This window comes from Emys orbicularis, chromosome 23 (genome assembly GCF_028017835.1).
Source record: "Emys orbicularis isolate rEmyOrb1 chromosome 23, rEmyOrb1.hap1, whole genome shotgun sequence".
Taxonomy (NCBI): domain Eukaryota; kingdom Metazoa; phylum Chordata; order Testudines; family Emydidae; genus Emys; species Emys orbicularis.
In genome coordinates, this window is record NC_088705.1 from 6,235,185 (window position 1) to 6,247,545 (window position 12,361).

Genomic DNA, 12,361 nt, shown 5'->3' on the forward strand with positions numbered 1-12,361 from the left:
TCGTGTGAGCGACAGAGAGGGAGGAAAGGACGATTCCATGGGGCTGAGCAAGAAAGCGAGCGCGTACAAGGCCACCCGTGGAAAGAGAAGGCGTGAACCACACGCATGGGCTGGAGTTCCCTTAACCTGCTTTGCAATCCCGCAGCGGTGAATTCCAGCTGCTGCCACCACGCCATTAAAAATCTCCCAACTCTGGAGGCCATTTCTGAAACTCCGCAGAAACGTCAGGGAAGAGGAGATGCAAATAAAGGGCTTCCAGATGAACGACCTACCTCTCATGCCTGGCACACCTTGCCGCCCTTCTCTCCCGATCTGTCCCGGTAACCCAGGGGAGCCAGGAGGCCCTGGCCGCCCTGGCGCTCCATCTTTACCAGGGTGACCTGGTCGTCCTGGGGAGGCAGCCATCTCCACCGGGAACTGCATCCTGGAGGCATAGTACGCCATCCTCTCTGCAGAGAGAGACACAGGGAGCCAATGACTGTGCCAGCCAGGGGTTATTAACCCCAAACTCTTGCTATCAGGAGTGTAGGAAGTCCCTGCGGGGTCTAGAAGTGCACAGGAATCGCCAGCTTAGGAAGTAACAACTGGCTCAAAGAACACGGCACGTTGCTGGAAGGAAGCAGGAGCCTGGGTCAAACACCACGCGCTTATTCAAAGGACTCTGAGATGTAATGCGCACAAAGATCCTCAGCACCTATCTCGGCACACCCTACACTAGGTAGTGGGACGTTGGGAAGGAGGAAGGGCAGCCCTAACCCTTCCGGGATTTGGACACGTGGATCCAGAGACTGGGGTAGCTCTTTCAGCCTGGATGCGCCAAGCACTAAGCCGTCACTTGCAGCTCAGTCCAGCCCTCCAGCCTCCCGTTCCCACCGCACCGCTTACCGTCAAACATTTTGTTCAGCTCTTGCCGGATGAGCCGCTTGATTTCGTCGTAATTCACCATGTCTCCCTAGAGAGAGGGGACGGGAAAAACCACAAAGCAAAACTCAACCCGGGAAAAGGCAGCAGGAAGACATGCCTCACCTGTGGCCACACAGTGAGTCAGTAGCAGAGCTAGGAATAGAACCCAGGAGTCCTGATGCTCAGAGCCAGCTTGCGAACCCTTGTTCAGGCTGCTTCATTCTGTGAGAACCCCCCTGCCCCTCAGCAGCAGGCACTTACCCCTTCTCCCCCCTTACCATTGTGCCTGGGAGTCCTGGCGTCCCCGGGCTGCCAGCAGGTCCTGGGGAGCCCGGGTGGCCTCTCTCTCCCGGAGAGCCACGTGGTCCCACGGGGCCCATGGAGCCACTTTTCCCTGGTCCTCCAGGCATGCCAGCTCTCCCTTTCTCTCCAGGGTGCCCTCTCTCCCCTGCAGGGCCAGCTTCACCCTGGAATACACAAGAAGAAGCCAGATACAGTCAGAGGCAGAAATCTCTCCAGTTCCTCGTCACCTTTCCCCAGCCGGACAAGAGACGGGCATCTCTCTACAGTACAGCAGCTCTCAGGGCAACCTGAGCACGGGCTGGCCCCTCCAGGGAGCCCAGGCAGCAGGACTGCAGCTGGGGAAACAGTCACCTCGGCAGCCCCCTCTGCTCAGCAACAGAGCCCCAGTGTAGCAGCTGTCCAGAGCATTCTGCTCAGCGGCATGGAGCAAAGCCGACCTGCTCTTACCTTCTGGCCAGCTGGTCCTAACAGTCCAGGCTTCCCCGGTGGGCCCTAGAAGGAGGCAGAAGGGAGCAGCGGTCACGGGAAGTTCTGCTCTGAAACGGTTTCTAGACCTTGGTGGCAGGGTCTAAGCCTGTGTGAAGGCGGTATACCGGAGAGCCACAGTGGCTGGGGAGGGCTCTCTCTCTCTCGGGCTCTGAGGATCAGGAAGCTTAAAGCTAAACCAAGAGGTTTCCGAATGGCTGCAGCCGCTCTGGCCCAGCCATTCGGGTCGGGAGCTTTGCCGCCTCTTGGGCAGCTGGATGCCATGTCTGAGTCGGAGTTGTTAGGGCCAGAAGTGACCATGATGATCCTCTAGTCTGACCTCCTGCGTTACACAGGCCACAGATCCCACCCAGTCACCCCAGCGTCAAGCCCACATCTTGTGGTTGAGCTTTCAGCTCTCTCCTCCTCTCATGCCAAAGCGCCTCCTTTATGACACTGGCTGAGGCCCTGTCTGGATCCCTGCCTCGTTAGACCAACCCTGCCTGTGGGCAGGAAGCAGGAACGTGGAAGCAGGGAGTTTAGCCCCTGCCAACACCTTGTGGGATATGAACATGTGCTTGTTGGTACACTGCCTTTTATCCTCCAGGCACTGGCCTCTATTCTGGCGATTCTGCCAGAGCTCACGGAGTAAGACAGGCATGCTAAGGCCCCGCTTACCCATGTCACTGGTACACCCTTTCTAAGGTACCGCCACACACGGTGACACTAGGGAACTGTCACTTCCTCCACTCTGACGGCAAACCAGGAAGTCCCACCTTCCAGGAAGCCTGAGACGGGATGCTGCCCCTGATGGCAAGGAGCGGGCAGTGCAGGAATCTTTGTGGGGTGGGGAGCCACCTCCTGCTAGGGGTGCAGCTCTAGATCGCAAAAGCAGCTCGAGACGTCAGGATGGTGCAGTCCGGGGTCGAGGGAAAACCAGGCCTGAGCATTGCCCCCTAGGCTGTAGTTATTTATCCTCAGCTGGCCATCTATGGCGCACTCAGCACTGCTGGGCAAGACATCGCTGACGCTCAGGGGAGTTTTGCCTGAGTAAGGGCTGTGGGTCTAGGCTCAGCAGTGGCACTGACGGCAAACACGATCCTATTGCGATAACGGGCCAGGAGAAGTAGAGGGCAGAGAGCGCAGCGTGGACCTGCCGCACTCACTGCCGTGGGACAGAGAGCATGCGAGGGGGGGTGCCATCATGGCCAGCATCACAATACCTCTTTCCCAGATGCTCCGTCCGCGCCCATCTCGCCCTGGGAAATCAAAGACGGAAACATGAAACATTCCAGAGCCCTCCTTTCTCCACCCCATGCTCCCAAGGAAAGGGACCTGGAGCCCAAACCCGCCTGGGATGCTGTGGCTGAGAACGCATCTCGGGCTCAGACCCCGTCAGCACCCTCCGAGGGTTCGCACCATGCATCGGGAGTAAAGAATTCCCAGCACCCAACGGGGAGGTCACCAGGGCAGCCCCTGCAGAGGCAGTGCCCGGCGTGCGCCAAGCACCCAACAGTGCACGTGCTGTTGTACGGATGGATATTGCCGAATCCACACCGCACCGAGCGAAGGATGGATGGGCTATGCCTGGCAGATCCCAGACCGGCATGCCATAATTGGCAAACCTGGCACCATAGAGAGGAACTTGGCAACCTCAGAGCCCGCCGGCGTGCTTTGTTCTCCGTCCCTCCCACAGTGCAGTTTCAAGGGGCTCAGTGTTTGATGTCTAAGCCTCTCCCCCACCCCCACCGACATTGTGCGCTCCAGACTCTGGCATCGCCCTAGTCCGTGTCACGACTCCATCGACATGCAGCACTCACGGGTGGTCCAGGGTGGCCTGGGGGCCCGGGTTGCCCGGGCATCCCTGCGAGACCTCTTTCCCCTGGAGATCCCCTCTCGCCCTTCAATCCCTGGAGAATGGGGGAAAAGGAGAGAGCGCTGGTTTCAGACGTTATTTCGAAAGTGAGAACGAAGCCATCAATAGGTGCTCAGGTGTGGACCCAGGCACTCGAACATGCAGTCGTGATAAGAACGGGCAAGGTACGGGAACTCGACTGCTGAGCCGGTTCTCAAATGTGGATGCCCTCATTGGAAACCGGGCCCTACATCACCTCGCCTGGCCCCTGATCCAACTGAGGCTGGAGAACTGGATCCCGAATCAGATCCCAGCCGACCTCCCGAGTCCCATCGGCCACATTCGCTCCTGAGCATGTGTCACGGAGTAAGGGGGGACTCAGGGCCCTGCACCCCCGGCTTCCTGCGATTCACCATGACTCTCAGCCAACCAGTAAAGCAGAAGGTTTATTCAGACGACGGGAATACAGTCCGAGACAGGTCTTGCAGGCACAGACAACAGGATACCCCTCAGTTAGGTCCATCTTGGGGTCCTCGGGCACCCCAGCCCCCCTCCAGAGGCCAGAGCCCTCCCTGCCTCCAGCCACCTCACCAGCCAGCTTCCCAGACTCTGCCTTCAGCAACCCCTCCCACAGCCTTTGTTCAGTTTCCCGGGCAAAGGTGTCACCTCGCCCCAGCCCCCTCCTGGGTTCTCATGTTACAGGCTCAGGTATTTCCCTTCAGTCATTCTCCCATCCCCCAATGCAGACCATCCTAGCCACACTCCCCTGTCAGCATTCACAGACCACTTTAAGAACAGTCCCAGTTCGTCACAGCATGGCCCTGGCACGGCACGGCACAGCTTCGCGTGCCACCAGCCCGCCAACATGGCTTGGCAAAGGCAGTTCAGCTGGTGCTGCAAGGCAGGACATGCACCGCCTCTGCCTGGGGGATGGTGGCAGCTGGGAACATTTCTTATGATGCTGGCAGAGCAAAGCTGGTAACAAGGCTGGGGTGAGACCCCCAGGGTGAGGTCCGCTCGCCCTGTCTGACCCACGCTGAAACCCACTCTGGGAAGAACGAGGCTGCAAGAGACTAAACATGCCCCTACGGATCTGTGCCAATGGGGAGCCCCTGGGGCAGGGACAGCACTTACCATTCCTGTGATTCCGGCTGGGCCCGGCTGGCCTGGGCTTCCTGGGGGACCCTACGAGTGAGAAGAAATTAGGACATTTTAACAGAGTAACAATTAACCTGGGAGCAGGAGCCGAAGCCAGCCCTAGGAAAAGGCCGATCGGCTCCTGCCCGCCCAGGGAGCCAGGGGCAGTGCACCGTGCAGACCGTGCAGTGTCCACTACACCCCTCAGCTCGCTTCTTTAAACTGGAGGAACCAATGGGTGATTGAACAGCAGCGCCGTGGCCAGAACAGCCAGAGCACCTCCCACCAGACACTGTCCTGCCGAGCAGCCTTGCCCGCTTGCACAGGCCTAGTCATTTTATTTAGGGGCAAGTAAAATAGCATCATCCCTTACAGCGCCTCCTGCTGGGCGAGGCTGGGACTGCAGTAGCTGAGCATTCCCCCAACCAACCAACCAACCCCCTTGAAGTGCTTGCTGCTGGGACTGGCATTGGAGAGAGCCAGTGCCCCTGCATCACCCACTACAGCGCCTCCTGCTGGGCGAGGCTGGGGTTGGCGTGAGCTCACACAGCCCTGTATTTTCCCCCAGCGGTGCCGGATTAAACCAGTGCAATTGGGATGTTGTCACTTCTTCTCAACCACAGCAAAAATCCAACTTACTAAATGGCCCGGAGGCCCCTGTCTGCCTTGGGGTCCCATCGGACCAGGTTCCCCCTGCAAAAGACAGAGCGATTATATACAGTCGCAGCCCGTACAGTACACACCCCTCCTCACCCAGCTGACCTGTACGCAAGAGCATGAGAACTGCCGGTGGGAACCAGGCCCCTTCCCCGAGAATCTGGGCGTGTGTTTGCATACGCTGTACTTCAGCGTCCCAGGCCAGATCCTCAGCGGCTGTAACCCGCGGTAGCTCCATTGACTTCACCAGAGCAGCGGCACTCATTTGCCCCATGGAGAGCCTGGCCCTATGGCAACAGGGCTGCTGAAGTTCTCCTGTGAGTCGCTCAGGGTGTGTCTACACTGCAGTTAAACACCCGCGGCTGGCTCGTGTCAGCTAGCTCGGGCTATGGGGCTGCTGAATCGGGCTAGGGCTGGAGCTTGAGCTCTGGGACCCCGCGAGGGGGAAGGGGCTTGGGACGAGCGGTCGGGGAGCAGAAGCACAATCGTGGCCGGCCCTCACATCCAGTGTCGCTGGTGGTGGGTCACTGCCGGGAGCCGCACACGGCGCCCTGAGCATTAAACACCCCATCCTTCCGCGCTGCACTGACTCACCTCTGCCCCTGTCCGGCCCGCGCTTCCGGGGGGGCCGGGTTTGCCACAGTCACCCTGGAAAGAAGAACACATAGCATGGCACATCATGCATGCGCTGCGTGTAGACGGAGAGCGAGGGAGCGGGGAGTCTGGGTTGCATGGGGTTTGTCACACCGGATCCGGTCACTGGGCCAGCCAAGCTGCCTCTCACCGTGCAGAGGAACGCGACAGCCTCCCGTTACACATACCAGCCACATGGGCAGTGCCATGATCAATGACCACCACATCCTCTTAGCTTGCGTCGCTGCCAGCTTCAATGGATCTACACCAGCTTATTCCAGCTGGGGACATGGCCCCATTGGGATCATAAAATTATCCAGCCCTTTAAAAACAGGCAGCCCCAGAGGTACCCAGCCTCTGCCGCCATCTGACCGAGCAATCCCACTTCGGCACCCAGCGATGAAAAGGTCCCACCCTGGGCAGGAATGGCCTGGCTTGACCAGAAGAGGAAGCCACTGCCACGCCTGTATGTCACAAGTCCATCACTGCCCAGCCCCGGCACCGCTACAAGCCAGGCTGGTTCATCTCCGTCCCTGGAAGCCACCAGGCTGTCCTTAGGTTGGCTCGGTCCCTTTGGAGGGGGCTTGCAGCGGATGAATGCTGAGTGCTGGTGGACGCTGTGGCCTGCTCTCGGCACCACTCGGGGTGGGTGTGAGATTCCTGGGGTGCACGAGCTCTGAATGACGGTGTCGGGGAATGATGGGGTGCTGAATACACCGAGGGGCCCTGGGGGTGAGGCCATGACAGCCGACCAGAGCAGGAAGTTTCAAACAGCAAAACACTCCACGACCCTCCCAGAGCTCCTCAAGTCCCCCCAGACCCTAACCAGGCAGATAAAGCCCTTTGCTCTACCCAGGGTGACATTCACCCCATGCGGCGGGCCCAGCACGAGGCGATGTGCCACTCCAGTGCCACATCCCCCCTAAGGGGGAAAGCTGGCCCTACTGAACTCAGTGAGAGTTGGCAACTGGCTCCAGTGGGGCTAGAATTCCCCCCTAAGGGTTTACACAGGGCCTGGGCCTGGTGAATGTCACTTCCAGTGAGCCCCCGCCCTCAGCGATCTCAAAGGGGAGGTTTCACAAAGCAGCTGCGGCCAGGTGCCTGCTGCGGATTCCCTGAGGCTGTAACAATAGCAGCAAACCAGCTCACCTTCTGGCCTGGGAGACCCGGGTGGCCGGGTTTCCCCTTGAAGCCCTGGTGGGGAAAAGAAGAGAAGAATTACTCTCTAGCATCAGGTGAGCAGGGCCTTCCCGACAGGCTCTGTGCAGTCCCCCTGCCTCCCTCCCTCGGGCACGGAGACACCCACCCACGCCAGCTGCCAAGGAGCTCTCCATGCCATAACAAACCCACCAGGAGCCCCCGGAGCGGGCCAAGGGCAGGCAGCTCTCAAGCTCCTGACGAATTACCTCTGGCCTCCGATGGAGATGGGGCCGCTTTTGCCAGCTCTGGAGTCCAGCGCTTCTCCTTCCTCTTCAACAATCATCTATCTCCCCTCCCTCTGAAATTCAAGGCAACCCCCACTTACAAGGCAGTGGGGGTGCTGTCTCCCAGGGAGAGGGCCAGAGCTGCATTTTGGGGGGAACTCAAGGAAAGCCCAGCTACCGGGTTAAGCTCTCGCCATCTGAATCTTTATCAGGACTCTAGCAGTCAGCAGCGCGGGAGGTGGTGGTGGGGAAGGGGCATGGGGGGTGAGAGTCTGGCAAGGAAAGACCCGAACACCCCCTGACTGGGGATGCCTGGTGCCATGCACCAGGAAGCTATTCAGGAATCCAGCCATGACTTACCGGAATCCCCATCATCCCTGGCGGCCCTGCAGGACCCGGGTCGCCCTAAGGAAAGAGGCAACAGACACAGAATTAGGGTTGCTGTGGCAGGAAGTTTCAGGTGTGTTTGACGTCCCGCCTGGGAGAGGAACCCCAGGAGTGGGACCCAGCTCCCTTTCTGAGGAGGGGGAGAATAGCCGCTACCTCTGCTCCCCCTCCAAGCTAGCCCACAGCTTGGGATGAAGGCCAAGCTCACCCCGTTTGGGCTTCTGGTACGAGCCTCGGCCCAGGCTCAGCAGAAGGTCGGCGAATCCTTCATGCCAGCCAGGGCCCAGTTCTGAGCAGAACTGTGAGAAAATAGGTACAAAGCCCCATCCCGTTTTCTTACCCGCATCCCTGGCTTCCCGTCCTTCCCATCCAGTCCTTCCAAGCCGGCTGGGCCCTGGGACATCACAGGGAAAGCAAGACCGAGAACAAGAGAACTCATGAGAGGCCTGTTCATTCACACCACCTGGCTGATCTCAGGCGTGGGACACTACTACTAAGACAATGCTGCTATATGGGAACACGTCAGTTCCCCGAGGGGCTGGGAATTGGTGCTCAGTAGGGCAGCTGTATCCCTCCCTCGCCATCTGGATTGTAACCCTGGGACATCCAAGCAATGACCTTTCAGCTGTAACCGTCCCATGACCACCCAGGACTTCAGTCACTAGCTGTTCCACCCACCATGACCACATGGGCAGGGATGGAACTCACGACCGTCTGAGCCCTAACCGGATTTCCGCCACAGGAGCCAACGGAGAACCTCCAGGAGCTGCAGTTGCGTTAGTGCTTATATCCAGATGCCAGAGGGCAGCACAGCCACATCTGGGGTAGGCTGGACATCCCAGCCAGCAACGAGCAGCAGCACATGGGCCTGCTAATCGGTGCATTACACACAGCAAGTGTGGAAACAGGATGGCCAGTAAACAGGAAGAGGGACCATTGGGTGGACAGCGGTGATCCAATATCTATTCCACCCCCACCCAGGCACTTATCTCCCTGGTTCCAACCAAGGCGAATCCATTTTCAGATTTGCAGATTTTAAGGCTAGAAGAGACTATTACGCCCATCTCATCGGATCGCCTGCATAGCACAAGGCAGAGGATTTCACCCAACGGTCCTGCATCGAACCCAGTAACTTCTGCCTGGGCGAGCACGCATCCCTGTGTTTGAAATACAGGCCCCGAGGCTCCCGTTCCTTATTCAGAACCAGCACCAAGATTCTGGTCCCACGCTTTTGGATTCAATGGAAAGCTGCTGGCGCCTCTCCCAATCTGTGGCCCAGGACAATGCAGCAGCCCATGGGATGAAATAAAACGTGTTGAAGAGACTTTCCCCGATGATCATTCAGAACGAGACATTCAAGCAGCCATGCGGCGTCGCCTGTGAGTGCCGTGACATAGCGTCGGTGATGCTGCGTCGCGGCGTCAGGGCAGGATCCCTCTGGCCCGAGGCACAAATGCAGAGAGGCGAGAAGCCCTTGACTTGGGCCCAGGGATGGCATCGTAGCTCAGTGGGGTCAGTCTTGGATTCTCATCTCTCATGGAGCGGGGGGAGGAGGAGCAAATCCCATCTGCTGGTACCCACCAACCTGCCGGGACTTTGTTCTGTACTGAGCTCCTTGTCCACACGCACACCCAGCTGCTGTCCAGTGTCCCTCACAGCTCCTGCCACCATGATCCTGGGGCCTCCTTTCCCGTGCAGTCCGTGTCCCCACCCCCTGAGCCCTTCCCCCGACCTAGAGACCCCCCCCACTCCTTCCATGCAGTCAGGAATTGAGCTGGGAAAAAGAAACACTCACCTGTATTCCAGGAGGCCCTGGGGGCCCCATTGGCCCTGGCATCCCCGTAGGGCCGCGCATCCCTTCACTGCCCTGCAAAAGTCATATGGGGAGCAATGAACCCGCTGCCCTCTGCCAGGCTAACGCACCGGTACAGAGAGCCATGGGAGAGGATGCCCATAGTCTCCGCCGGGCTACTCCAGAGACTTCCCTTCACTCTCAGCTTCTCCATACATTCCTGCCCCCCTGTGATCCAAGGGGTGAAGGAGGCTGAGCGGCACTAACCAGCTGGGCGAGGCCAGTTCCCACGAGGAGGAACACTTCCCTCTTGCTAAGGAATGGGTGCAGGTGCTAGGTGCGCCTGGAGTGTGCCAGCAGGGCACCAGATGTGGCCCAGCTCTGCACGCTCCATGCATTGCTAAAAAGCTGCCGTTTCTCCTTCCTCCCCTCCCTGGGCCCTATAGGGGAAGGAGCAGTGCTGCTGGGCAGGCAGGCCCTGAACCCCAGGTAGCTGGGACCTGTCGGCACTCACGGGATACTCAGTCATCACCCAGGCCCCAGGGGATGTTTCCATGATGGATCCACCACTGGAAATCAGCCGGAAAGGGGGTAGATTGTGTATGGAGAGCAGAGCTAACATTCGCAGGGGGCCCCGTGAGGCCAAGCACTGCTTCTGCTCAGCACCGCAGGGAGGAGTTGCCAGGCGGCCCTTTGGCAAGAGTCCGTGGCCCAGATCACACGGTGCAGGGCCCCCGTCTCCTCCCAGCACATGCCCGGCTGCCGCGCAGTGCTCGGCCCAGGCTCCGTTTGCCCCAAACACCGTCCGTCCCCATTCCGAGCCCCCCGGCCCTGGAGGGGTTTGCAGTTCCCAAGAGCTTCTCGCCGAGCTGTCCCTGAGGCTGTGCCAAAATCACAATCCCGTGACCTCAGCCACCTGGATCCAAACTGTGTATCCGAAACCAAGCAGCTCACTGGCCTAGTCCCCCCTCCATCCCGGGCTCCTTGAGAGCCTCCCTTCCTCACAGTGGCCAGCAGGTGTCAACAGAGCCCTGAGAATGACAAAGGGGCTCTCTCCCCCCAGCCTAGGCTGCGGGGAGGGGGTGGGCGCTTGGGAAGCTGCTTATGCCTCTTTGGAAGTGGGGGGCTCATTAAAGGGATCTAGAAACAGGCCCCTGGTGAGTGCCCAGCGCTGGCCCTGGATCCGATCCACTCGGTATAGGCCCTGCAGGACCAGCCCAGCCATGGGAGCACAGCCTGTTTGGCCCTGAGTGGAGGCCGGAGCCCCGAACCCCGCCAGCAGCAGGCACCTCTCTCCAGGCCTGCGATGCTCAGAGGCCTCCACAGGCAAGGATCCCCTGCAATCACCAGGCAAAGAGAAGCCCCTCTCTCGGGACTTCCAGCACCACAGCCTGCCCGCCTTGCAGCACTCACCTTCTCGGCAGCGGGGCCTGGCGGCCCAGTCGGTCCGGCTTTCCCTGGGAAACCAGGAGGGCCCTAAAACGACAAGAGTTTTGTAATCTTTGAAGGGCTAATCAAGTCGCCCTGCATCGGGGTCTGTAATGAAATGAGCCAGGCGGGACGCTGACTCAGAAAGAGCCTCCAGCCCCAGCTGGCTGTTACAGTCACAGCTCCCAGAGCCCCAGTGTGGGGGCCACAGGGGGCTATTTTAGGAACATCAGTCCAGCCCAGACAAGGCAGATCGCACCATTTCTGCAAGTGCAGCCTACTGATGCCAGCCACAAGCACGCTTCCCGGGCGCGGTCTCTGGCGGACACGCTGAGCCCGGCTAGCCCCGGGCGTGGTCTGTGCTCACTCTGCTTGGCAGCTGTCACTGAACACGCTGGTAGCTCGCGTAGTTCTGCTCCTGCTGTGGACGGGGCTAGTGATGATTGAAATTTAAGCCAGAAGAAAACTCCTTTGGCCCAAGAGCCTCTGTCCCTGGGCTTCCGCCCTGCCTTCCCCCCCAAAATCCCCCGGCCTGTCCTCAGCTCCGATAACAAGGCTCCATCCCATAACAAATGTACAGACAAAGCTCCCCGCCCCCGCTCGATTCCTGGCTGCAAATGCCTGCACTCGGTCAATCCCCCGATAATCACACAAAGGTGGTTTGGTGCCTTTATTGTCTCAGAAAACATGCCCAGGAAATAATCCCCATTGATCCCCCCACTCGCTCACTCTGCCTCTGCAAAGCCAGCACTGCTCAGCCATCGCTTTCCAACCCTGACGAATTGCATATCGCTCCCCCATAATGCTCCATTCCGGCTCCCTGAGCTCATCATGGTCTACATGAGCGCCTCTGCCCAGGTGGTGGCAAGTGCACCCCTGTTAAGGGAACACCATGACCTCTCCTCTCCTCCGTCTCCTCTGCCAGGCTAAACGCGGATGAGCTGAGTCCCTCAGTGCTTGAAACTTCCCTCAGGATGTACTTACGGCTGGCCCTGGGAAGCCTGGTTGCCCCTGAAATCCCTGTGAATACAGTAAAAGATCAGTCATTGGTTTACAGCGCACCCTTGCTCAAGGGGCTAGCCAAAGTCAGCCCCCCTAGCAGAGGCAGCTCTTTAGGTAGACCGGGTGAGAGCCTCCAGAGTAGGGGGGTTGGTTCCCAGTGGGATCTGGGGTCCACAGGGCAGCGTTTGCAGCATCCGTCTAACTTCACAGCAGAGCCCGCGGCACCGTGCATGCTGTTGGACAGGCAGGGTGGGCAGCCAAGCTGCTGCGTTGCAGCCTTCCCCCAAAGCAGAGATCTGCTAGTGCAGGGAGCCCTGGGGGCAAGGCTCCGTGCAGCAGCAGGATCGCAAAGTCCCTGGTGGCTTAGCAAGGCTG

General features: G+C 59.3%; 1 protein-coding gene across 1 annotated transcript in view; it reads right to left on the bottom strand.

The window, feature by feature from the left end:
- The window catches only part of COL16A1 (collagen type XVI alpha 1 chain), an 84,374-nt gene that overhangs the window by 1,007 nt on the left and 71,006 nt on the right, over positions 1–12,361 (bottom strand). Inside the window, exons 55-69 of the mRNA XM_065421757.1 lie at positions 11,969–12,004; positions 10,970–11,032; positions 9,560–9,631; positions 8,105–8,158; positions 7,738–7,782; positions 7,103–7,147; positions 5,915–5,968; positions 5,303–5,356; positions 4,661–4,711; positions 3,492–3,581; positions 2,895–2,930; positions 1,654–1,698; positions 1,182–1,370; positions 886–952; positions 273–449 (exon numbers count right to left, since the gene is read on the bottom strand). Of these exons, the coding sequence (XP_065277829.1) occupies positions 273–449; positions 886–952; positions 1,182–1,370; positions 1,654–1,698; positions 2,895–2,930; positions 3,492–3,581; positions 4,661–4,711; positions 5,303–5,356; positions 5,915–5,968; positions 7,103–7,147; positions 7,738–7,782; positions 8,105–8,158; positions 9,560–9,631; positions 10,970–11,032; positions 11,969–12,004 (1,078 nt within the window). The remainder of the gene's footprint in view (positions 1–272; positions 450–885; positions 953–1,181; positions 1,371–1,653; positions 1,699–2,894; positions 2,931–3,491; positions 3,582–4,660; positions 4,712–5,302; positions 5,357–5,914; positions 5,969–7,102; positions 7,148–7,737; positions 7,783–8,104; positions 8,159–9,559; positions 9,632–10,969; positions 11,033–11,968; positions 12,005–12,361) is intronic.